Genomic DNA, 27,241 nt, shown 5'->3' with positions numbered 1-27,241 from the left:
GATTTTTAATGGCAAGGAGAAAAATCCAGTGGAAGAGGGTGGTGAGGTGAGACGAAAATAAATTAGACGAAATAGATGGTGATGGGTGGTGACGCGAAAAAACCCAGACAGAAATTAATTAGACGAAAATAAACCATGGAAGGGAATCTATTAAGTCCCCTTTTGGAGTAGAGATGAGACCATATCTCATTGTCACGGCCCTCCAAAATGTCATATAAAGTTTTTGGTGCCTGCTCCACCTCTCCGACCATTTCATTGAACAGGAAGTAGCTATACCTCCATCATCTCTCTCTTTCTCTCCCGGGTACACTTGTGGGGTCTGTCGCCTTCTCACTATCCACCAACCTCACTGTTGCTAGCCCCCATCCCTAATCCCTATGCGTCTACCACACCTTCTATCCCACCCACACGAACACAGACCCCTATACAAGAATCATGTACCACTCATGACCTAATCACAAACAGATCCTTCTCACTCCATTCCCCTAGCTTCGAAGAAGAAGCTTCCCGGACAAAAGCGCACACACATCGATCTTCTCGATTGTAGCAGCATCCTTGTTGTTACGGCCAGGGTGTTGAAATGGCAACTGCCGCTGATGCCCCGGATCTATCACTCCACATCAGCCCGCCGTCACCAACCGGCAAGGCCGGGAGCGGCCGCGGGCACGAAATGGCCATCTCTGCGGAGTCCACAGAGCTCTGTCTAGGGTTTGACATGGCGACTGCGCGACAGCCAGGCGAGGTCCGCAATGGCCACTCCGATCTTGAGCAGCGGCTGCACCAACCTAGCCAGATTCCGAGATTCAAGAAGAGCTCCGCTGACAGCCAGGCGGGCTCCTCCGGCGGTGCAGCAAGATCTGGGAATGGTGGCAAGAAGAGCTCTAGGGCTCCAAGGATGCGGTGGACGACGGCGCTCCATGCACACTTTGTACAAGCGGTCCAGCTCCTTGGCGGCCATGAGAGTACGTTCTTGAAACTGGATTCAATTTTTGTTCGGTTGGTTGTTTCGATTAGCAAGCCTGGTCGTTGGTCGAAACGGTGCCAGTTGACAATCACACGACCCAATTTGTCTGAATTTTGAAGATGGTGCCGTCTTATTGTGGCCTCGTTATCTGAATGTTAGCATGAGTGCATGTGTTGTAGGGTTTGTACTTTGTAATATCATTTGGATTTCGGGTCTGTTTGTGTTCCAGCATTAAGCTTTATATATTTTCTATCTTCAAGGAGCAACACCGAAATCAGTCTTGGAGTTGATGAACGTGAAGGATCTCACACTGGCTCATGTCAAGAGCCATCTTCAGGCAAGTCATCTCTCTCTCTCTCTCTCTCTCTCTCTCTCTCTCTCTCTCTCTCTCTCTCTCTCTCTCTCTCTCTCTCTCTCTCTCTCTCTCCCTTAGTTTTCTTGTTAGTTTAGCAGCATTCGAAAACGGAACAAGAAGATAGTCTTTCTTGTACGTTTCCTTGATCAGCTCATCCCTCTCCCTTTTTCTTCGTACTGGTTGTTAGCTTTTGCCAAGTACTGCCTGTCCTTTTCACCAGCTGCTAATCACTTTCGTCTAGTTTACGTCATTATAAACTTGTTTAATTAGCATCTCACATGAGTAAACCAAATGGCAACACGAGCCCTAATCTAATGCAGATGTACTTATTTCTTGTCGCTTCACTTGATGCAGATGTACAGAACAGTCAAGGGCACTGCTTCGGACAGATCATGTGCGGCAGGTAAAATTCTGCCTAGCTGTTTGTTTTCTTCTTTTCAGAGACAAATTTTCTTGTCTGAGTCGATCACTCAGTAAGGTCAAATCACATAATGCCATCTGAATTATTGGCATGCACGGGTTATATGTGATGTGTTTTGCCGGCCCATGCATGAGTCCCTTATACAAAACTACTAGCACTGAAATTCAAGAGATAAAAGATATATAGTTGTATTTGTGGAAAAACATACTGAATTGTCCATGCCTTCACGGACAAACATATATTCCAACGTTCTTTGTTTAGTTATTTTGATAAATTAACTGATCAGACATGCATACATGGTGTGGTGTTCTGCAGGCCATGGCCAGATAAGGGACATGGGCTTTCTGAGGAGAGATGGTGAAGTGCATGGCTTTGACATGTTTAGCAACATCATTTCTAATACAAGGTTTGCAAATATTGTACATTTCATTAATCCCAGTAATAATGGTGCATAGTCATGTTGAATGATATGCATAATTTGCATTACTCTGAAAAGTCTGCAGGTTTCCGTATTTGTTCCATTTGAACTTTTTAAAGAAGATCTTATTTAAAAAATATATTATGTGCACTCATGCATTTAAACATAGTATTTGTTTATGCTGAAATATATGCACGGGGCGGAGTTGAGTTGCATGACAGAAATTTCGAGGCATCTGAGATATTTTGAATTCTATGGAAATATTACATCTAAATTAGGATGCTCATCTGATATATCCCTTGTTAGAAAAGGCTTCCTCTCACTCTCTCTCTCTCTATATATTAATTATTACATTACAATACACTGGATTGTAAGTTTACAATGTGCTCGGTCTTGAAGCTTGACATATCCGAGGGTCTAGTGGCCGCGAAACTCACCATCCATTTTTTTGACTAAATACATAAAAACGGCGTCACAGAAACATTATCTATGCCATATATTATTGCTGATGGAATAAATCATACTATATATAGCGGCTTTTGTTTTATACAAGATGTGTTAATTAAATAGTTTAAAATTGCATGCTGCAATAATATGTATCTCTAGATATACATGCATGCCCTCCTATTTAAGCTTGGTGTTGAAAGCATGGAATCATGTGATCAAATCTTAGATATGCTAATATATAAGCCACACATAACTTGTATTTGAGTATTGTGTTGTTCATCATATATAGACTAAGAGAGTGAGGAGAAGTAGTCATGTTAGCTAGGGAGCTTTTAAGAAAGAAAATGGGAGTACATCTAGAAGGACTCCAAGATCAATTCTGTCATGTAACTTCTTTATATTGTTCCACAAAGTATTAGAATATTAGAATAAACTATGAATAATTACAAATGTTTTGTTTAATTATGTGAGTGTATCTTAATAAATTTTATGCCAAATTAGATAATGCATACAATTTTCTCTTAATTTCCATGGAGTTGTGCAAAGAAGTAGTTTTCAGTAAATAATATTCGTGTACTAGTTATTTTGGCATAGAAATTACATCAGATCGTCTCTGGTATTCACATATATAATAGTTTAGATGTGAATACAATGACATATTAGTTACTGGATTTTAATGATATGCCATAATTTCTATACGTGGAGCCTAACTAAGGCTGGTTTCAAACATGCACCTTATACTTCAGTTGACCTAGAATTTAATTTAAAATTCTGTCAAATGCTTTGTCACAAAAAATGATTTTATAACAAGCCATGAAGCTTTGAGTTGACACAGAAACTAGATACCTACCTATAAAGGATATGTGAAATTGAAGGTACACTTCCACTCTAGAAGATGGGAAATTTACTAAAAATGTAAATAACTACACTACTGTTTTTCAAGAAACACAATACAAGTGTAAAGGTCACATACATTGATGCGTGTTTTAGTTTGGGGGGCAGATTATAACACTTGATTAGATACAGAGAAATTGGAAGGCCTGCACCAATTCCTTCGTGAGGCCTGGTTATAGAGGTGTAGATAATTAGCTCTAAACCAACAAAAAATGCCCCGCTTATGTTTTGTGGGTCTAATTCTAATAGTGTAGGCTAGTAAAAAAAGGCCGTAAGAATGGTAGAGGAGAAGAAAAATCTAGCGACACAAACTGTGCGGCGTACTCAGTTAGTTCTGTAACAAAACAAGTAGTCTTGCTTAAAAATCATTGTTTTATGTATTGGAAATCTACTTCAAATTTTACCTAACGATTTATTTCATACAATAATACTCCTACATGAAAATGACTTGAAGGTACCTTAATTGAGTGCAAACTAACAAAGTACCTTTTATCATTTTACAACATATATGTGTACTTTCTCAACTTCCATTTTCGCTTAACATATAGTAGAAGGAAGCAGTTCTATTTCAGCACCATATATACTTCTCTCTCATGGAGCTAAATACACCTCTCACACGTATAGAGAACAACAACCGTGGGTTGTTCGCTAGCTAGTTCTCTGCGTGTCTCGTGTGCAGACATATTGTCCTTGGATGTCGATTCCTAACTTCCATGCATGCGAAGGCACTAAAAGCAACCATGGTTCTATGCATGCTATGGTTCAGTTAACCTCACAGCAATATGGCGCCATGCATGTAGCTCCAGGCCAGGGTGGCCATGGCCATGGGGGACAGGTCTTTAAAGGGAAAGTAACTTCTAGTCCAGCTATCAATCTTGCAAAACATTGTACCTCGATCAGTGCTGCCACCTGTTGGGAAGATGGATCATGATGCATGGCAAGACTTTCTTTCCCCTCCTGTCCTAACTTGCAGTACTATCGCATGCAGCTGAGAGAGAGGGTGAGAGAGAGAGACGCTCATGCAGTAGTATTACTACTACTCCTACGCAGGAAGTAGCAGCGTGCATGCAGCTCGCTAGCAGCCTAAGACTCGCTGCATTTGTGATGATCATCGTTCAGATCCATATAAATTGTCCCCCTGCGTCCATCAGGAGCTGGCCATGGCGCCGGGTGGTGGTGGCCGGAATCTTGGCGTGAGACAAGTACAACAAGACAAGGGCGCACGCAGCGTGCCTCTGCCTAGATCCACACCCGGCCATCCATCCATCGATTGTCCCTAGCTTGACCGGCTGAGAAAGCCTGCACACCCACCCTAGCCTAGCCCAGCCCAGCCTCAGGCAGCTTAAATACACAGTGCGAGTGAGCTAGTGGCGAGCACGGACAAGCCAACTTGCCAGCGCCGCGTCGCGCATTGCATTAACCCTCACTCAGTCGCAGGGACAGCAATGCTAGCACTACGCCGGCCGCACTGCGCCGCATGCAACAACAGCTTACATACAGTAGGTCTCTTCTGCTCGTCGTGTCCGCTGCCATGCCATGCCACGCTCCTCTCGTTCGCTCTGGGCCTTGCATGCGCAGTGCAGGAGTTAATTCCTGCTGCTGGACGCCAGTTGCTCGCTCCCTCGTGTAACGATCTGATGGTTTTAACTATTTTGCTGGCTCTAGTACTCATTGTGTCGATCTGCCTGCTGCCTGTGTCTGTCACGGGACTCCCTCCGATTTTCTCTTTAATTACCTTAGGCTAGATAGCTCATTTTAATTACTTCATTGTGATAATAGATTAGTAATCTGATGGAAACATTGTTCGTTACGAGTTGCAGAAGGCAGCCATGGGCGTCGCCGGCAGAGCAGCTGCAGCCGCCGTTCGCGCAGGAGCAAGGCGGAGGCGGCCCGCCGCTACCGAGTGCCTACCTCATGTCCATTCACCAATACTTGATGAAGCAAAACCAGGTGATCTTTCGTTAGCTCGTGAGCTCCATTACACACTACGTATTCAACATTTCTTTGTTACCTGGATCCTATCCTGAACACACTGAACATACAATGATGCTCTGTAGTCGTCTGTAGAGGCTCTGAAAGGTGGCGTAATTAGGGCAGTGATATTTGCAGTGTTGGGGACAAACTGCACATCATCAATGTGTGAATGTGTCCCTGACAGCCCCTCTTAATTGCTACCAGTAGTAATGCATGCCACGTTGTTTGTTGCGTTCCCTGGAGACTCATTATAATGGTCTACACACTAGCTAGTTAATGTACATTTCACATATAGATATTGCATGATTTACATATGTATATATAGTACAATAATCTTTCATCTAGGGGTTGAGCTGCATTGCAACTACTAGTAAATCATAGCAAACGCACTGCCGAATAACCACTGTTGAGCGTGCATGTTTGTACAGGGATGGAGAGGTGCACAGCAGCAAGATGCTTCACTCAATTGCCCAGGGCAGGACAGAGGACAACGTCTGCATGTAGGCGCACGCCATGATGAGACGCCCAGGATTGGATCGTCGACAGCAGGTTTTGCTCGGGGATGGTCGTCGTCGTCGTCACTATCGCTGTCGCCGTCGCCGTCGACCCCACTACAAATGAACGGCAGGAACGCCGGCAGCGCCGCAGAGCAAGCATGCATGAAGCAGCAGCAGGCGCCATCAAGAGTACCCAGCCTGGAGATGAGCTTAGGGAGGCAGGGGTGGCAAAATGCCATTGAGCAACAGCAGCGGCAAGGACAGCCCAGCGTGGAGTCCTCGGCGTCCAAAGAGCTAACCCTACTAAAGTGCTTGTGAAATTATCTAGTAAGAAAATTAATAACTATTTTAGGTAGTTCAAAGTGGAACTCAATGGTCGTCTGATCGACTACACTGATTTTAATTCCGCGAGGCGATCGAGAGAGCAAAATTAGAATAAGAAAAGCTAGGTAGTCAATTTGCTAGCTTGGATTCGCAACAAAAATAACAAAAAATGATATTCCTTCCATCTCATAATATAAGATTGTTTTGCAAGCTGCTAGCTTGGTCTTGTCCTCGATTTACTTCCATGCATGGTTTTGAGTTGATGGGTTTTTTTTTTGGAAAAGGGGGGTCTCCCCGGCCTCTGCATTAGAACGATGCATACATCCAACTTAATTAATAAGCAAATAGGTTCAACAAAGGTCTTAAAGTCTCAACGACAGGAAAAAAAGCTCACAGAGGGCATAAAAAATAAGTAAACATAAAGCCACAACCGGCTGGCATAAAAAAGATAGGAAAACTAATTGCATGACCGCCATCCAAACAGGTTGAAAATAGCCTGTGCTACCATCTCCCACCGGATAGATCCAGTAACCAAACGCTCCCTGGCCTCCGTCGGAGTGAGTAGCGACCATATATGGATCAACGCAGTGGCTCGGAAGATAACCTGCAAAAAATGAATATTTGTTGTTCTGTTAAAAACCAAATCATTTCTGCAGTTCTAGACTGCCCACAATAAAGCACATACTCCTACGTGAATGTGTCTCGCTGTTTCGGAATCTATCCCGTTAAGCCACGTCCCAAATAACGTGCTGACAGAATTCGGAGGAGTAATGTTAAAGGCTATGTGTACCGTCCGCCATAATTTTTTTGCCAACGGGCAGTCAAGAAAGAGGTGTTTGATGGATTCATCCCGATCATAAAAACTACATCTTGTAGGTCCTGTCCAGTTGTGCTTTGCCAGATTGTCCTTAGTTAAAATGACTTGTTTATGTACAAACCACATAAACACTTTAACTTTCAAAGGAACTTTAACTTTCCAAACATATTTGGAACTAGGAATGGAATTAGAATTGATAACATCGAGATACATCGATTTAACCGTAAACTCTCCAGTCCTAGTAAGCTTCCAGCGCAACTGATAGGGTTGTTGAGAAAGCTGAACCTCCATCAGTCTACTCACTAGATGGAGCCAAGCTTCCCAACGATTTCTGGCTAGCGTCCTCCTGAATTGAATATTGAGAGGGATGGATTGAAGTACTGTTGCAACGTAAGCGTCTCATCGTTGAACAATGCTATAAAGGGATGGATATTGAAGCGCGAGGGGTGTTTCCCCTAGCTAATAAGTATCCTCCCGGAATCTCGTGGTGGTACCATTTCCGATTATGAACTTTGTCCTATTGAAAAAAACTGATTTAACTCTCATCAGTCCTTTCCAAAAAGGCAAGTCCGTCGGCCTCACTGTCACCTGGGACAAAGTTTTGGAGTGAAGGTACTTACTACGAAGGAGCTGCGCCCATGTGGCCTCCGTCTCTACAGATAACTTATACAGCCACTTACTAAGAAGACATCTGTTCTTGACTTCAAGATTTTCAATGCCAAGACCCCCTTGGTCTTTTGGTCTACAAATAATATCCCATTTGGCGAGTCTGTATTTTCATTTTAGTTCATCACTCTGCCAGAAGAATCGGGATCGATAGAAGTCCAGCCTTTTCCTAACTCCAACTGGAACCTCGAAAAAAGACAAGAGAAACATAGGCATACTCGTGAGAACCGAATTAATAAGAATTAATCGGCCTCCGTATGACATGAGCTTGCCCTTCCAGCAGCTCAGTTTCTTCTCAAATCGATCCTCAATGCACTTCCATTCTCTGTTTGTCAGCTTACGATGGTGAATTGATATACCTAAATACGTAAAAGGTAAAGCCCCCAATTCGCACCCAAACAATTGCCTGTAAGCCTCTTGTTCCTCATCGGCTCTTTCAAAACAGAACAATCCGCTTTTATGAAAGTTAATCTTTAACCCGGTCAGTTGTTTGAATAAGCATAACACCAGCTTCATGTTTCTCGCTTTTGCCAAGTCATGCTCCATGAAGATGATAGTATCATCAGCGTACTGTAGGATAGACACACCTCCATCAACTAGATGAGGCACCAGGCCACCTACCTGACCAGCCTCCTTAGCCCTTCCTATTAGAATCGCCAACATATCGACTACAATGTTGAACAAAATAGGAGACATCGGATCTCCTTGTCTCAGGCCCTTATGTGTCTGGAAATAATGACCTATGTCGTCATTCACTTTAATTCCAACACTCCCTTTTTGTGTGAAAGATTCTACCTGGCGTCGCCAGGCTTGATCAAAACCTTTCATACGCAAGGCCTGTTGAAGAAATGGCCATTTGACTTTATCGTACGCTTTCTCGAAATCCACCTTGAAAACAACTCCGTCTAGTTTTTTCGTGTGAATTTCATGGAGCGTTTCATGAAGGACCACAACCCCTTCTAGGATGTTTCTGTCCAGCATGAAAGCAGTTTGAGAAGGCTGCACCACAGAATGCGCAATCTGCATGAGCCTATTAGTCCCAACCTTGGTGAAGATTTCGAAACTAACGTTAAGAAGATAGATCGCCCTGAACTGCTCAATTCTCGCAGCCTCTGTTTTCTTAGGAAGCAGAGTTATCGTTCCAAAATTCAGGTGAAACAACTAAAGTCGTCCAGAGAATAAATCATGGAACATCGGTATCAAATCCCCTTTAATAATATGCCAGCACTTTTTATAAAACTCTGCCGGAAATCCATCCGGCCCTGGAGCCTTATTATTCTTCATCTGTGAAATAGCTTCAAACACCTCTTTCTCCGAAAATGGGGCGGTCAAAATATCATTCTCGTCCGCAGCAAGTTGAGGAACATCCTCAATCCTCGACTCATCCAACGATACACAATTATCCTCCAGAGGCCCAAACAACTACTTGTAGTATTCGGTTATGTATAATTTTAGGTTTTCCTGTCCTAAAATTGTTCCTTCATCTTGCTCAACTTGAAAGATTCTTTTCTTTCTGTGCTTGCCATTGGCGATCATGTGAAAGAATTGAGTGTTCGCGTCCCCCTGGACAACTTTGCGAACCTTAGCTCGTAGTGCCCACTTCAATTCCTCCTCTCGCAGAAGTTCTTTCAATCTCATCTCCGCGTCAACTTTAGCATGAAGCTCCGTGGTCTCTAGAATTGTGGACTCGGCTTTTAAATCTAGGGACTAAATAAGTGTAAGGAGCCTTTCCTTTTCAGCCTTATAAATCCCACTAAGATGCTTAGCCCATCCACGCAAGAAACTTCTCAAGTGCCTTATCTTATTCTGCCATCGCTCAACTGAAGTCCTACCTCCTACATCTTTAGCCCATTCCCTGGCTATCAGATCCAAGAAGCCTTCTCTTTCAAACCATGCCAATTCAAAAGAAAAGGAAATTTTTGTTCCCCATGTGGGTTGCCTCACCAGAGTCAACTAGTAAAGGGGTGTGATCAGAGATTACGTGCGATAACGCCTGGACTGTTACCATGGGAAATTTCTGCTCCCATTCGACGCTCGCGAGGACTCGATCCAGCTTCCCAAACGTCGGGTTTGGCAAGGTATTAGCCCAGGTGAATTTTCTACCCGAAAGCTCTATCTCTCAGATCCAAGCTTTCAATAATGGTATTAAACATGAATGACCACCTGCCGTCGAAGTTATCATTGTTCTTTTCCTCTCTCCTTCTAATAATGTTGAAGTCACCCCCAACCAAGATTGGAAGCTGCTCGGAACCGCAAATTCGGACAAGATCTGCCAAAAACTCAGGTTTGAGTTCGGGCTGCGCGGCACCATGTACCGCCACTAGTGCCCAATTAAACCCATCGGCCTTCGATCTAACCCGAAACTTAACTGTGAAATCTCCCATCACTACGCTTCGGACTTCCAACGATTCGCATCTAACTCCAAGTAAGATCCCACCTGATCTTCCTCTCGGAGGTAGGTAGTGCCAATCAAAATGGACACCTCCCGATAAAGTACTGAGAAACTGGGGAGAGAAATTATCTCTACCAGTTTCCGAGAGGGCAATAAAATCCAACCTATGCTCGATAGAGGCATCCGCAAGAAACATTCTTTTAGCCAAGTCTTTTAGACCTCTGCTATTCCAAAAGATTCCTCTCATATTTCGTCATGAAATTTTTTAGTAGTACGGATCCTAGCACTTCTACGCACCGCCGAAGCAGGGTAAATCTTCCGCTTCCACTTGCGTTTAGGCTTGTTTTGATCCTCCACCCGGTCCTCACAACCGGGCTCCATGGACCTAACTACCTCAGCCTCGATAGGATCATCCTCCTCCTCCGTCTCAGGAAGGGATGGTGCAAGATCCGCACAAAAGTTATCGAGCACCCTGACTCCCAATGCATCGATGTCAGAATCATTCATGGGTTTGACCGCTACTAAGTTTCGAATCATTTCTAAAGTGTGTTCCGCTTCCAAATCCAGGATATCGTTTACGGAGTTAGAAATTTCACTATCATTACTACCTAGTGAAACTCCTAATTGATTTGCATTATGAATAATCTCATTATTAGAAAAATGCAGAATGGAATTGGAGGTGTTGACCAACATACCAGTAGGACCTCAATGTCACGAAGCTTGGCCGCCCTCATGGCGCACCGCTGCTGCATGTCATCAACATTCGGGTGATCCTGGAGGTGGCAGCTCATCCGTCGCCCCTCAGATACCGGATCCGGAATCCCTCCATAAGCGATGATCTCCTCCCGAGTAGCCCCGTTCGAGGTAAGGCCTCCAGCCTCACCCCCAACACACCGCGGGGCTGCACCACTCGGAGAAGCGCCAAGTACTGTCGCAAGCAACGACGAGGAACTCCACGGCCCCGTCGACGTCAGCCGCCACCCGTCGCCCTGGGACGCAGGCACGCTGGGGGGGTGAGTGCATGGGCCGCCTGCCCATACTCCCCACCCGACTCGGCCCTCTGGCTGGAGGGAGTCGCGGGCACCACAACAGGTGACCACAGGAGAGGAAGGGGCCGAGGCCACCTGCCCGGGACCTCGTCCCCTTGCCTCAGCCGTCATCGTCGGATCCCTCACCCGGGATGAGACAACAGTCAGAGTGGGAGAACGAGGGGCCACCTGCCCAAGATCCTCCCCCCCCCCCCACCCTCGACCGCAGTCATCTCAGTGACAATCGCATCCAAGCACCCATCCATAGAACCTTCAGCAGCATCAAAGTCCAGGGTAGGTAGCGTGTGCTCAAGCACATCATCACACCCCACCCGATCACTCCAGAGTCTGGGAGGAGCAGAAGCTGGCTCAAACGACCCAAATCTCAGAGTGTTCATTGGCACCGTAGAGGATGGTGCCGCCCCGTCCCCGGGCGTCTGAGAAGCGGACCCCGATCCGTTGGACAACTCTCGCCCAACATCGTCCACTCGCACCTCCTTAGCACCCGAACCATCATCTCTATCCTGCATATCCACATCAATCACAGCCAGAGCCTCAGCGAAAAGATCAGTATCCTCAAACTCAATCTCGAGGTTGTAGATCTGGCCCCTATGTGTCCACTTAACCACATCTGGCACGAACTCAATATCCAGAACACTCACCAGCAGTCGGGCCACCCCGTTAGCTCGGGTAAAGGCCATATCCACTCTCTCAGTTTTCCCAACCAATATTCCCAAGCTAGTAGCGACTCGAGCATCCTGCAGCGGCTTCGAGGGAGCCCCCGAGAAACGTAACCAGACCTGAGTAAAAGGCAACCCCAGTGGAGTGCTCTGGGTCTCAGCACAACACACTCCATAAATGGTAATACTCGGCATCTGTTCACGCAGAATCGGGCACTCCCCGTATCATGCGCTGGCTTGAGGCAGGTATCACAAAGCTCGGTCACGCATTCAGCAATAAAGTCGCCCTTCTCACCACAACATAACACATCATCTTCTCCTTTTTGCGAGCCCACTTGGACGCTCTATCAGTATCTGCCCTGTCAACAATCTCGAACCGAGCCCGCCACCATGGTCTCAGTCTCAGGTATCTCAGCATTAGCCAGCACAGTCACCACATCCATAGCCTGACCGGACAGCTCCGGCGTTTGACCGGGAGCGGCCGCCTCCGCGGAGGCCGTCGGCTCTACAACGACAGGCGGAGGAGGCTGACGGTGGCGGTTGCTACCACCTCGACCACCACGATGACCATGATAACCACCTCGCTGCCGGTAGTCTGGGCCAGATGCCCCCTCCATAAAGCCACCCGGAGGGCCGTGAAAAGGTCTCTCAGTTGTTCCATCGCTCTGCCAAGCATATCCACGGCCGCCGCCCGCCGACGGCGAACCACGGTGTTGGCCATCACCATACACATTGTAACCATCATCACCCCATTGTCCTCGAGGCGGTCCATTAGCACCACAGTTTGCTGGAACGCGAGGCAAACCTGCACCTTCATCTCCCACGTTGTCAGATTGAGGCGGCGGTGCATGCGTCTGCACCGGCCCAGGCCGCTTTTGCGGCGGCCTCGCGACGTAGTGGGGCGGTGACGCAGCCCGAGGCTGCTGCCCGTGCATCTGAGCCTGGTTGCGGGGAGGCGCGACGGCAGTCCCGGGCGGCGGCGACCTCGGCCCTTGAGCAGCACCGCCCCGACCCGCAGTGGCCACAGCTACCGGGCCATGCGCCGGTGGCCTAGGCCCTAGTTGGCCACCTCCGTGACCCGCAGCGGCCGGCACTGCCCCCGCGACCACCGGAGGTCTAGGTCCTGGAAGCGCCGCGGCACCACGCCCAGCGCCGGCAACCGGCGCAACAACACCACATCCCGCTCCAGCCGCCACCGTAGGCTTCTTCCCCGGTGGCGCACCAGCCCCTCGGCCAGCCATGGCCACAAGGGGGGATACGTGCCGCGCGCCCAGGACCGCACGAAGGGAAGCCCGGCTTCGCACAGCACCGAGAAACCCTGGCGAGCAGCGAGGATGAACGAGACGAACAATGATCGAACGATCTCCTGCATGAGTCAGCGCAGTCAACATAGGCGGGAACCGGTTTAGCTTGGGCCTCATACCCAGCTAACCCCGGCCCACCCAATTGCGGCCCAAACTCACACTGCACCGGCCCGTTGCGGCCAAGGAGAGAATTCAAACGCAACGCCCGAGTCTCCGTGATCCCGATCACCGGCATCACCGGCGTGGACGCCGCAGTCGCCGCCGGCGCCGCTCCAGCCACCGCCCGACGAGCATTCCTTCTCCTCTTAACTACTATCCAAGATTCCGGACGAATCATATCGAAAAGGGTTAGGTTTGGTAGACTTACCTTAGGGAGGGGGCCCTTCCATGGCCTGATCGCCGTCGCCGCCGTTCTCCGATGAACTACACGACGAACCATCTCCTTCTTCTCTCCCGCATGAAACCCTATCCTAGCCGGATCGTCAAGGGGCAGCACCTTGTCGACAGTCGTCGCCACTTCCTCTTCATCGTAGCCGGAGTTGAAAAACTTGCAGATTAGGTCAGACGGCGTCGGCGACGACAGAGTCGCCCGAGAGATCGCATCCGCCTCCCCGTCCGCATCTTCCTCGTCGGCGTCGGCGAGAGCCCAGAACCGGCCCCCGACTCGCCGTCGATCGCCAGGGGATGGGGGCGGCGCGCACGCGGTCGCCACAACGGTCGCCCCCGCAGTCGCCTTTCCCATCCTTGAGTTGATGGTGGAAGGGCCAATGACGACGGTAGTAGATTACTTGTCCATCCTGAGTTCCTGACTCTTGGTAAGGCTAGAAACATTGTGTAGACATCGAGAGGCACATATAGCACATGTATGTATAGTGCGCGAAATCTCAACTGACAATGGAAAACCAGGGTACTTGTACCTTTTTTTTAGGGGGGTACATCTTTTTCTTTTCCATGTAAGGGTACTTCTATGGGACCTCCTATTATACTCCTCACGCTATGCCGTGCTCAACTAACAAAGGCATTTCCTAAACGGCGCCAGCGCCTGCTCGTTCTTTATTTACCAAAATGGCGCACACCCCCTCGTCGTGTTGGGCTGGCCCCTTTTGACCATTTTTTTTTCTATTTTCTGATCTAAAGTGAGCTGGGACTTGAACCTCCACCGCGTGTGTTCACGGGATGATGGGATAACCATCCGACCACCCCACTCAGTGTGATGTTTGTCCGTTATTTCCTCTTTCTTGCCTTTCTATTCTATTTCTTTTTTTCTCCGTCCATTTTTCTCTCTTTTTTCAAATTCACAAAGTTTTTCTTCAAATAGATGAACTTATTCAAAATTGATGATTTTTTTTCAACTTTATGAACCTTTCTAAAATTCGATGAACATTCCTTTTAAATTGATGAACCTTTTTCAAACTCGATGACGTTTTTTCAAATTCAGTGAACTTTTTTTCAAATTCGGTGACCATTCTTCGAATTTGATTAACTTTTCAAAATTGAAGAACTTTTTTTCAATTTTTTGTAAACATTTTTAAAAATCAATGAGCATTTTTTTCAAAAAATTTGATATTTTTTTCAAAGTTGATGAACATTTTTCAAAATTGATGAACTTTTTGAAAATCAGGTAACTTTTTTCAAAATCAATGAACCTTTTTTGAATTTTAATAAAATTTATTCAAACTTGTGAACTTCATTCTCAAGACTTGTGAACTATTTTTCAAATGGATGAACTTTTACCAAAATTGATGGACATTTTTCTCGAAATCGTGAACTTTTTTCAAAATCGATGAACTTTTTTCAAAATTTGATTATTTTTTTCAAAACAAATGAACTTTTCTATAATTCATGAACTCTTTCCAAAATGGTTTCAAGTAATTTAAAAATCAAAGCGCAATAGTAAACGTTTACATGTGTAATAAATTGCGCGGCTACAAATGTACTTAAATAATTCGCCCTGTAAATGGTTTGTAGTGTGTGGTATGTCGGGTGGTTAGTCATACTCCTTCCCAATTGTCTCGGGGCTAGTTCGATCCTCAACAAGGAGAAACAATTTTGGGGTGTTTTTTTTCTTCTTCATGCTACCCATGAAACTGTTGGTGTCTAACTCGAGCCCTAGCTCGCCCTCTTCTACCTCTCGCTCTCTGGACTTCTCTCCTTGGCACACACCTAAGAAGAAACGAAGAGGAAGGAGGCAGAATGGACGCAGGTTTGCCGGTGCACGAACGCCACCTCCGCTCGAACTGCGTGTTTTCTCTTGAGCATGAACGCAACTCCGGCGAGCTACAATGTAAAGGAGGGAGTAGGTTTTATACGGGCGTGCACTGACACGCCGCGCCGCGCTCCCACGCACCCCCACGTCCCGCGCTCCCTGGCTCGCGCACCTGACACGCACGCACGCAGTCGATGTGGCCCGAGTCCCGTGCCCGACGCGGTCACCCCTCCACACTTCTCGCCAATAGACAACGATCCACGCACATGTACGCGCGGACACACACGCACACCCGGACACTATCTGGACACGCCCCAGATAGTGGCCAGACACTAGTCAGACTATGCCCATACAGTAGTCGGACTATGCCCAGTCACTCACACGCACGCACGGCCACGACACCCGCCCGACACGCCCGCGCGCACATATACGCACTGGACATGCTCGCCGTGGCTTATTGGCCAACAGAAACGAGCTGTATCGATTGAATTTTTGTTGGGTCGGCCCTGCAAAAATTGCCGGTTAGGAGCTCCCACCGACAAGATGTTCATAATTTCCAAAACTATTCATGGGTTTCGAGAAAATGTTTGCATATTTGAAAAAATATTTGTGAATCTATAAAAATGTTCTTCAATTTGAAAAAATATATATCTGTTTTTAAGAAAATGTTTACGATTTCAAAACATCGTTCATGACTTGTAAAAAAGGTTCGAGTTCAAGAAATGTTCATGATTTCAAAAAAAACATCCTGAATTTTTAAAACAAATTTTCAGGAAAATCCAAAAAATGATCATGAATTCTGAAACTGTTAACTATTAAAAAAATGTCTTGAATTTATTAAAAAATATTCATGATTTCATAAAATGTTGTATATTTCGAAACAAATGTTTAGAATTAAAAAATGTTTGAATTCGAAAAATGTTGATGATTTTAAAAAACATGATTCAGAAATTGTTCACTTTGTGAAAATAAAAAGGAAAACGAGAGTGAAAATAGAACAGAAAGAATAAAAAAAGAAAAAACGATCTGGGCACCTTCCCAAAACCGAAACGGCGGCTTGCGCTCGTTGAGCTGGCCCAATTTCACGTAGTGTGGGAGGCGAGTGCGCTTTTGGCTGATAGTTGTCAACGTACGCGATAAGTATTTTTTTAAACATACGCATTAAGTAGGGAGCGCCTACTTCTAGCTGGGAGCTCTTGTTCATCGATTTAGCAATTGATTGTGCCTAAATCGCATACTCCATGTGCGGCTCCGGAGAAATATCTAGTACTCCCACCTCTAGGGTGCTTCCGGTGCTCCAAACTTGGTAGCACATTTTAAAATGTTTAAAAACTTCTAGAAATATTCAACACACTGACACAACATCAATGTATGTGGTTAAAAAAATTCAAATCAAAATTCGAAATATTGCTCGAGATAGAAAAATGACAAAATGGACATCATTGTGATAATGGGCCTAATCTAAAGCCCAACTTAAGTTGCATACTATTTACTGTCGAATTTGTCATTTATGTTTTCAAGCTAAGTTTCGAATTTTGATCTCAAATTTTTTGACAACATACTTTGGTGTTGTGTCAATGTGATGGATTTCTTTTTCAGAATTTTTCAAACATTAAAAAATGTGCTACCGAGTTTTGGTGCACCGGGAGCACCCTAGGGGTGGGAGTACCAGATATTTCCCCGTGCGGCTCCCTCGATAAACAGGCGAAGTTTGTTTTGAAGAAATCTGGTTGAAATCACATCAACGCCTAGCTCTAAAATAAACCGACTATAGGTTTTAACTGATTAATAAATATTATTGTAAAACATGTTCGTAATGTTTAAAAATGTTCATGAGTTTTCTAAAAATGTTCATGGATTTCTTAAAAAAAGAAAATAAACATGAAGGAACCCACCGAATATGCTGAATAAAAATATAACATGAATTAACCATCGATATGAGAAAAATATGGAGATTCAAGCGCTCAAACTTGGGGTTGCCCAAGGTATCCCCAAGGCATCCCTAAGAAAAAACTTGAGCATGCCGGAGGCATCCCTAAGAAGTACTTTAAGATGTCTCGATTGTGTAAGCTCGGGATGCCCAAGGCATCCCCCTCTTCATAAATAACTATCGGATTTGTTTCGGTGACCTATATTTTTATTTGTCTACCTAATATGTGATGTTCTTGGAGTGTACTTTCTTTCTTTGCAAATCTTCACAATTATCACATCTGAACAAATAACTTTGGGAGAGCTTATTCATGGTCATGTATTTAGAGAATTGCTTTATTGCATCATTTATAAGTGTTAGAGCATGTGTTTGAATAGAAACAATTTAAACTCTTACATCTTTTTAAAGAGTTGTATAGAAATTAGTTATTGGCATGACACTGATATGTTGGGTACAAAATTTGATATATATGCATTGGTGGTATAAATAAAAAGAGGTAAATACACCGGTGGTGCCTGAACTTGTCGTCGATGTTCACTTTAGTGTCCGGACTTGAAAAATACGTCGAACTGGTTCTAAAACTTGACACGAACGTGCAAATACGGTACTAATCCTGTCCATACAGGTAAAGCGCATCGACGTGGCATCGTGTATGGCTGACGTGGCACTGACATGGTGTGGGGCCCATTTATAGCTACAAAACAGAATTACTTGCGTACTATATAGGACCCTATGACTAGTGGGGTCACCTGTCGGTAAGTAATTAGTAAGAAAATTAACATAAAAATATACTGGACGGGCATTGAACCTGCGGCCCGACGCTTGTGAAATACTTGCGCTCACCATTCCACCAAACATATTTTCAAGAGAAAGTAAACCCCTCATGCTTAATGTATTTGAACCGAAAACTCCTGTATACATAAATGGGTTGCAGCATGTGGCCCATTTTGCGCACATTATTTTTTAATGTAAAAAGTATGTCAATAATAATCATAATAATAAAAGCTAGATTTTAGTGTTCATGTGTTATTAATAATTACTTTATGCTACACAAATATCCGTGTGCACACAAAATAAATATATAGAGGTTTGTAATAAAATATCTTACTTAAAAATGTTCCTGTAATTTTTTGAAATATTAGCTTAATATTCGAAAATACTATTTTAAATATAATCCATGAGTGGTTAATTGTTTTTGTAAATAATAAAATTTAAAATATATTCTCTAAATAATAATTATTTTCTAAAATAGTATTTTCAAATAATAGTTTAATATTTCTAAATATTACAGGATTATTTTTAATATTTTTTATAGGGTATGCCTCTATATATTTACTCTGCGTGCACATGGATAATTGTGTGGCATGAGGTACTTTCTTATAACACATGAACATTTGAATCGTACTTTTATTATTATGACTAGTACATATGTCCGTGCGTTGCAACGGAAAAAATTGATGTTTTATGCAAGCATAATGTCCAACAGCACCGGATTCACTATGAAGAACATGCTGCAACAACGCAACATCCTTCTGCAAAATGAACATAAAAAACACGTTGCAATTTAGCCGTGTTCATATTTTCTTTGCCGGGCATAATCTCCCACTGATTCTATTTAAGTATAGTCGGTATCAACGAGTTGGGATTAGTAAATGTGAAAGGCGCATAGGTCGTTGGTTCTTACATCGAAGAGTTAGACAGGAGGTCATGTGTTCAATTCCCACCATGTTGATTTATTTTGACCCAATTACTTTTCACGGTCTTTGTGAAAGCCATAAAAGACCCATCAACATACAAGTACCTGGCCAGATCGCTTAGCGTGTGTAAACCGAACGAAAAGGACTAAATCAAACCAAAAATACCTATTCCCTTTAATAGTAGGTATAGATTATTATTTACGTATTTTTTACTTTAAAAAAAAATAACATGTGTAATATGGGCCACTGGCTGCATCCCGTTTCAGGACAGGAATTTCTGGTTAAGTATATTACGCTTAAGGGGCCTAGTTTAACATTAAAACCTGTTCTATTTGGTGGCTGGCGCCACGCTGCTGGTTCGATCCCTGGTTATTTATTTTTCATTTATTTTTGCTAAGGTATTGACAGGCGGGCCCACTAGTCATAGAGATGTTTACTATTCAAGTAATTATGTTTCGTAGTTATAAGTGGGCCCCACGCCATGTCTGTGCCACATCAACTATATACGGTGCCACCTCGATGCACTTTACGTCTACGAGTATGATTAGCACCATAGTTGCACGTTCGTGCCAAGTTTTAGAACCAGTTTGATGTATTTTTCAAGTTCAGGCACTAAACTGAACATCCGTGGCAAGTTGAAGCACCATGGATGTATTTACCAAAAAGCACACGGATGGAAGGAGGCACTGTTATGAAGCGATGTTCTCTCTCCTAGGGCTCCTGCGACCTACGAGCGATAGGCGGTTCCTAGGGTTAGATCACTATGTGGGTCTGTGATTTCGATTCCCAGATCCGATTCCTCCTCTCCTGTCCGCCTATCCCTCCACCTCTTCTAGATGCGGGTGATTCCTCTCCTTGTCACTGTTCGGGGTGATCCAGGGGCGCTCTTTGGACCGCTACCCACCCTTGGCAGCATCGAGTTGAGGGTTTCCGGCCTCTCGATGGCGGAGATGCGCGACGGGGTGAGGATTGATGCCAGTATGGGCGCTCCTCCTGTGCATGGCGGCGGTGGGGACGTTCCCGCAACGGCGCTGTCCGGCAATGGGAAAGCAGCGGAGATGGATGGGTCGTCTTCTTCGGGAGCAGGCTCGGTCTCTACCGATCGGGTTGAGGAACTGGTGGAAAAGTTGTGTTTGACTGCGGTTGAGGCGCAACCGGTGATCCTGGACGATGAAGACGAGGTGGATCTGGTGGCCCTGGATTGTGCCCTACTGGGGAAGGTGATGTCCCCCAATTCACTTCATATCCAGACGATCTCGTCGGCGGTGCGGCCGGCATGGGGTAACCCTAAAGGTTTGCTGTTCCACCCCTCGGGGGACAATGTCTTTGTGGCTGAATTTGGTTCCCAGGCATATCGTGCCAGGGTGATCGAGGGCTCGCCATGGATGGCGGGCAAGCATGTTGTGCTTCTAAAAGTTTTTTATATGAATATTCGGCCTTCTCAAGTCCAGTTTGATCGCCTGGCGATTTGGGCTCGTATTATGCATGTTCCGCCGACGCTTATGAAGGCCAAGTTGGGAATGGAATTTACCAAACCTATTGGGAGGATTTCCAAGGTGGATTCAGATGCGGATGGTCGCTGCTGGGGGAGTTTCATGAGCGTGAGGGCTGATATAGCAGTTCAGGAGCCATTGGTCCGTTATGTTACAGTGACCTCGCTCAAGTTTAAAAGGACGGAGACATTCCCTGTTATGTATGAGAGACTGCCATTTTATTGCTTCTCTTGTGACCTTCTTGGTCACTACTCGGTAATGTGCCCTAACCTAGCAATAAGAGATGAGAATGGGGACCTACCATATGCTGCGAAGAAGCTTTGTGTTACTGATGATCATCCGAAGAGATCGGGGGGCTCTAGGTCCAGCACGGCTTCATCATCGGCTGCGAGGGCTGGATCATTTGGTGATGTGCGGTCAGCTGGCCCTGGTCGTGGTAGCTCTGGTGCTTAGGGTGGTCTAGATGCCACGGATGGTGAGGTCTCCTCTCCTATTAAACGCGGGGGGCTACTCGCGGTCGTGGGAGGTCTAACCATGGTAGAGGAAGAGGATGCGGCTGTGACACTGACCGCGAGCTGTTTCCTTCACTACAGAACAAGAGATCCGGGACAGCTGGCCAGAAGAGGAAGTCGGCCAAAGCTTTGGCCTCGTCTTCTCTTCAAGGACAGGGGGATGCAATGCTTTGGCTCTTGTTCTTGTGCCGGGAGGGCCTGTGGGTGCTGTGGATGATGTGCAGAACTCTGATGTGGACACCAATAAGAAGCAACGTGTATCAAACAACCGATCGGCGGATCCGGCGGCTGCGGTGCAGCCCCGCCAGATGCAATAAGTATCTTATGTTGGAACTGCCGAGGTTTGGGGTCGGACTCGACAGTTGGCGAGCTTCGCTGGATTGTGAAGCTTTACTGACCCTCCCTCCTCTTTCTGTCGGAAACGAAGATGAGGGACACTCGTGTGAAGAACTTTATGTGGTCTCTAGGATTTTCAGGCTGTTTTGCTGTTAGTTGTGAGGGCCTTGCTTTGTTATGGACTGCCTCGGCGGAGGTAACAGTGAAGGCTGACAACAAGCGCTGCATTGATACTCATGTGAAGATCACTGATGGGGTGGTCTGGCGTGCCTCCTTTGTTTATGGGGAGCTCAGGACAGAAGATAGACCTCAGTTTTGGGAGCTACTTCGACGCCTTCAACCTATGTGGAATGGACCGTGGTTGTGCTGTGGGGACTTCAATGAGGTCTTGGCTCAGGTTGAACATTGTGGTGCTCGGGACCGGTCAGAGGCTCAGATCTCTGCTTTCAGGGAGTGCTTGATGGATTGTAGCTTGACTGACTTGGGCTACTCAAGGCCAAAGTTTACGTGGTGCAACAAACAAGACCCGAATTGTCATGTTAAATGTCGTCTAGACCGGGCTGTGGCAAATGGTGCTTTTACTGGTTTGTTCGATGAGTGCGGGTAGAGAATCTCATTGCCACCCTCTTCAGATCACTACCCGTGCTTGTTATGTTGGGAGGCAGGATCCATCAGGAACGGCGACCACTGGTTCAGCAAGGGTTCCGTTTTGAGGAGATGTGGCTGCATGCTGATGATTACAGAGAAACTCTTGAACGGGCGTGGGCTGATGGGAGGGATGGCTGTCCTTCCCTACAGTCAACATGGTCTAACCTGAATCATGTTGCTGGCTCTTTGCGATCCTGGAGTAAGGATGCCTTTGATTGTATTCGGAGGAGGATTGGGCGCTTGGAGCATCGTATTCCCACCATCAGGGCTTCACCTCCCTCTCCATCCTTGATAGCGGAGGAACGCTCAATTGAGGGACAGCTCTGCGAGCTGTTTGAATGGGAGGAAATAATGGAGCGTCAGTGTTCCCGTATTGATTGGCTAAAGGCTGGTGGCGCAACACAGACTTCTTCCATGCTAGGGCTTCGGCCCGCAGGTGTACGAACCGGATCCATTCTCTGGTGCGTGAAGACGGCTCCTGCTGTAATTCCCAGGCCGAAATCAAAGGTATGGTCCAAGGTTTCTATGACAAGTTGTTTTCTTCCGAACCATGCCATGCAGTCGACTGTGTTACAGATGCCATTCCCCACAAGATCACAGCTGAGATGAATGATGATCTATGCAAGTTGTACACTAATGAGGAAATTAGATATGCTTTGTTCCAGATGGGTCCTACAAAAGGTCCCGGACCCGATGGGTTTCCGGTTCTCTTGTATCAAACACATTGGAACTTCCTGGAGGAGGATATCTGTCAGGCCGTTCGGTGATTTCTTGAAGGAAGACCCATTCCAGAGGGCTTTTGTGACTCAGTGATTGTACTAATTCCCAAGACAACCAGACCAAAGCACTTGAAGAGTTTCCGCTCGATTAGTCTTTGCGATGTTCTATACAAATTTGCTTCCAAGGTCCTTGCCAACCGTCTGAAAGTGTTGCTGCTAGTGGTGGTTTCTAAATGTCAGAGTGCCTTTGTACCCGGTAGATTGATCACTGACAATACTCTGATTGCTTATGAATGCCTGCACACTATTCGGAAGCAGCGGGTAAAACAACCTTTCTTTGCTCTCAAGATTGATATGATGAAAGCATATGATCGGGTTGAATGGAGCTATCTACATGCTTGTCTGTCCAAGCTGGGTTTTTGCTCCTGCATGGATTGAGTCTGTTATGAGATATGTCACCAACGTCGCTATGCAGTGAGAGTCACTGGTGAGCTTACTGATCTAGTGGTACCTTCTCGGGGTATCCGTCAAGGGGATCCAATTAGCCCCTACTTGTTCCTCTTGTGCACTGAGGGTTTGTCTAGTCTGCTATTTCAGGAGTGTTGTGGCGAGCTACATGGGATTAAAAACGGCCGACAAGGCCCTCCTATCTCACACATCCTATTTGCGGACGATAGCATCTTCTTTGCTAAGAGTGATCAACGTAGCATGGATTCGTTGGAATCTGTGTTGCACATGTACTTTCAAGGATCGGGTCAAGCTACCAACAAAGAGAAGTCATCTATCTTCTTTGGCCAGAACTGTCCGGACAGCATAAAAAACTGAGTAAAGAACCAGCTGGGAATTCACAACGAGACTTTTCATGACTCATATCTTGGTATGCCAACTAAGGTTGGCAATTCCCCCACAAGTACTTTCAAGTTCTTGAATGACAGAGCATGGCAAAATATCCATGGCTGGTCTGATCGGCCGGTATCTAGGGCGGGAAATGAAACTTTACTGAAAGCCATCACTTAGGCCATCCCGACCTTTGTCTCGAGCTGCTTTCACCTTCCTATCGCTACTTGTGAAAAGTTTAGGCAGATTGTGGCCGACCAATGGTGCGGCAGGGAGGATGGAAGGAAGAAGATGCACTGGAGGTCGTGGGCATGGCTGTCGACCCCGAAATCTCTAGGTGGTATGGGTTTCCGTGACATGGCATTGTTCAATCAAGCATTGCTGGGTAAATAGGGGTGGAGATTACTAACCGAGCCCAATTCATTGTGTGCTTGTGTTTTAAAGGGCAGATACTTACCCAACAACAATTTCTGGAATGCTTCTGTACCACGCACGGGTTCAGCCACTTGGCGGAGCACTATTCATGGCCGCGACCTATTGAAGAGAGGTGTACAGTGGCGGATTGGTGATGGTTGAAAAATGAGCATTCTCTTGGATCACTGGACCCCGTCTACGCCGCCTGCTTTGGTTCAGCCTCTCTCGCCGATCCCGCTGACTGCGACTGTACATTGTCTTATTGATGAGGAGATTGTTAGAGCTTTCTTTCTGGACAGGGTAGCGAAGGATATCCTTCAGGTTCCAATTAATAGAAATGCTGGCACTGACTTTGCTCGTTGGCCTTTTACAAGATTTGGTGAATACACTGTCAAGTCTGCATACAACATGGCAAGAACCGGACGTTTTCTTTGTGACAGAAGTGACAGTGGGTTGGGTCAGAGCTCACGGTGGGTTGCGGATGAGAAATTGTGGAAAGCGCTTTGGCATATCAAGGCCCCTAATAAAATGAAGATTGTCCTTTGGCGCATTGCTCATGACTGTCTTCCATCGGGTGATCAGCTTCGGCGGCGCCGGGTTCTAGCTAGGACGGAATGCTGCTTCTGTGGTCGGCCGGAGAGCGTGGAGCATGCGTTGCTGTTCTACCCCCATGCCCGTGCTGTTTGGGATGAAATCAAGGCGTCCTTCAACATCCGACTCAGCCGGTCGTCCTTCTCCTCTCCTAAGTACTGGCTGTCCGACTTCCTTTCTGCTTGCTCGGACCAAGATGCGACAATACTCATTGTATCTGTTTGGCATATTTGGGAAGCTCGTAATGCGGCGAGGAATGAGCCAGTTGCTCCCCCACCTAGGAGTACGGCTGCCAAGACCAAGGCATATATTGCCTGTACATGCTCCCAGGCGCGCGTGAGACCTCGTCTTCTGTTCGTCTTTGGTCTCCGCCGCCGCAAGGTACAGTGGTGGCTTTCTCCAATGCTGCAGTGCGTGAGGAGCTGGGCATGTCCGGAATTGGGGTGGTGGTGCTCAACCATGAGGGGAAATGTGTGGCTGCTTTCTCTGAAACCTTAAGGGGCGCACGATCTCCTGAAGTGACCGAAGCGTTGGCTCTCTGTCGTGCTATCAGTTTAGCTCGGGAGGAGGGCTTTACCGATGTTCTTTTCAAAACTGATTGGCTCTCGGTGGTGCAGCGTTTGATGTCTCCGTCCAGAGATTGCTCGGTGGTGGGCTCCATCCCCGCGAATGTCAAATCTATGGCAAATGGCCTTTCATCTGGGGCCTTCCATCATGTTCGCCGGCATTGTAATGTTTTAGCTAGATCAAGTTTGAACTCTACTAGTCTTTGTATTTTCCATTATGTTCGGATTGCATCCGGGAGACTCTTTGTAACTTTGTTGCTTGATCAATAAAGGCCAACATTCTCTCCAAAAAACTTGCATGAACAATCTATGGAATTATAAACTTGAGAATTGTATACCTTGCAATTGTTTTGAGATAGTATGAAATTTATAGTTGAACATGTTGGTAAATGGGTTCGAGTCCATTGGTGAAAATATGTTAAAATTAATGTTATTAGTGACTTTATTCATTAATAAACCTAAGTTGGGAATTTTAAGTGTTACTCACGTTAATCCATGTGAGGATAATTGTAAGTGAGCTAGTGACATTGGTTTAGGCCCGGACCCATAACAGGCTTCTGTCTGCCAAACTCCCCCTCGAAATACTTGATTATGTAGTTCTATGATAATGCTACGTAACATTTGTAATAAGTGCTTAAATTTTTTATGACTAATGTAATTGAAATCTAGATACACTTCATTCATCTTTTATTGTTGGTTTTTTTACATCTGTGCCCCTGGTTCCTTAGCTGTACTCATTCATCCCCACGCTCTTAATGTTTGCTCACTTTTCCCCACTCCTTGCCCGAAACCCTCACAAATGGGCAAACTGGACGTTGCCGTCGGGTCAATGGTTTAACTGTTAACTTTGACGAGTGGGGCCGTGCTGGACTGTGTCGCCCGTTGGACCTGAGAAGTGGGGTGGCCTTGGAAGGTGGCGTTGTTCGACCGTTGGGCCATGGTTTCGTTGGATTGTTGGGCCGTTGCATGAAATGCCTGCACGTGCCGCCACGACAGAAGCCTGCAATGCATGCACGACGTATCCAGCTAGCCTGCTATGCATGCACGCAGCTAGCCTGCCTGCATGCACCGATGCGTGCCGACCGAGCGGCTGTCCTGCACGCCAGCCGCCACGGACGCAGCGACGGTCGCTGTCGCTGGTTCGCACCCAGCTAGCCGGCCTGCATGCGCCGATGCATACCGCCATGATGCGCTGACTAGGCCGCTTTCGTGCATGCCAGCCGCCACGGATGCAGCGACGGTCGCTGCCTGCATGCACCGATGCGTGTCTCCTTGATTTAGAACATTGTTTGATCCTTTTCGATCCACTCGCATCTGCACCTGTTTTGCTACGACATATAAATTGAACAATATTTTTTTCGCTGCATGCACTAGGTGGCTACATAACTTAATTATTTGTGGCTTCCTCGACGTGGTGGTGTCTTGTGTAGCTATGCATGCACTAGGTGCTTACGAACAAAGCGAGCTCTCTCAAAAAACAATCAATAATTCAAAAAAGTACAAACTAGCAAGAACTCAATAATAGGATAGATAGAAAACTTAATAATAGAACTTAATAACATAACATAGATAGGGCCAACAAGCCCAGAGCACGATTGATAACCCACAAGTATAAGGGATCGCAACAGTTTTCGAGGGTAGAGTATTCAACCCAAATTTATTGATTCGACACAAGGGGAGCCAAAGAATATTCTCAAGTATTAGCAGCTGAGTTGTCAATTCAACCACACCTGGATAACTTAATATCTGCAGCAAAGTATTTACTAACAAAGTAGTATGATAGTAACGGTAGCAGTGGCAAAAGTAACGATAGCAGTTTTATAGTGATTGTAACAGTGGCAACGGTAAAGTAAATAAACGAAGAGCAATATGTGAAAAGCTCGTAGGCATTGGATCGGTGATGGATAATTATGTCGGATGCGATTATTCATGCAACAGTTATAACATAGGGTGACACAGAACTAGCTCCAATTCATCAGTGTAATGTAGGCATGTATTCCGAATATAGTCATACGTGCTTATGGAAAAGAACTTGCATGACATCTTTTGTCCTACCCTCCCGTGGCAGCGGGGTCCTATTGGAAACTAAGGGATATTAAGGCCTCCTTTTA

The 27,241-nt window shown here is 45.9% G+C and overlaps 1 protein-coding gene across 1 annotated transcript; it reads left to right on the top strand.

The window, feature by feature from the left end:
* The first annotated feature begins 260 nt into the window (after positions 1–260).
* On the top strand, positions 261–6,760 carry LOC109775598 (uncharacterized). The gene is made up of 6 exons (XM_020334326.4): positions 261–962; positions 1,225–1,301; positions 1,674–1,722; positions 2,056–2,146; positions 5,320–5,449; positions 5,902–6,760. Exons 1-6 carry the CDS (start codon positions 581–583, stop codon positions 6,286–6,288), a joined length of 1,116 nt encoding a protein of 371 aa, XP_020189915.1. The 5' UTR covers positions 261–580; the 3' UTR covers positions 6,289–6,760.
* The last annotated feature ends 20,481 nt before the right edge of the window (positions 6,761–27,241 follow it).

This window comes from Aegilops tauschii, chromosome 4 (assembly GCF_002575655.3).
Source record: "Aegilops tauschii subsp. strangulata cultivar AL8/78 chromosome 4, Aet v6.0, whole genome shotgun sequence".
Lineage (NCBI taxonomy): Eukaryota > Viridiplantae > Streptophyta > Magnoliopsida > Poales > Poaceae > Aegilops > Aegilops tauschii.
This window is presented reverse-complemented; position numbering and strand designations above follow the sequence as displayed.

Excerpts from the sequence above, each read along its gene's own strand:
- LOC109775598 (XM_020334326.4), top strand. The coding sequence starts at position 581 with ATGGCAACTGCCGCTGATGCCCCGGATCTATCACTCCACATCAGCCCG. Across the intron at positions 1,302-1,673 it reads ATGTCAAGAGCCATCTTCAG|ATGTACAGAACAGTCAAGGG; the intron begins GCAAGTCATCTC and ends CACTTGATGCAG. Across the intron at positions 1,723-2,055 it reads GGACAGATCATGTGCGGCAG|GCCATGGCCAGATAAGGGAC; the intron begins GTAAAATTCTGC and ends GGTGTTCTGCAG.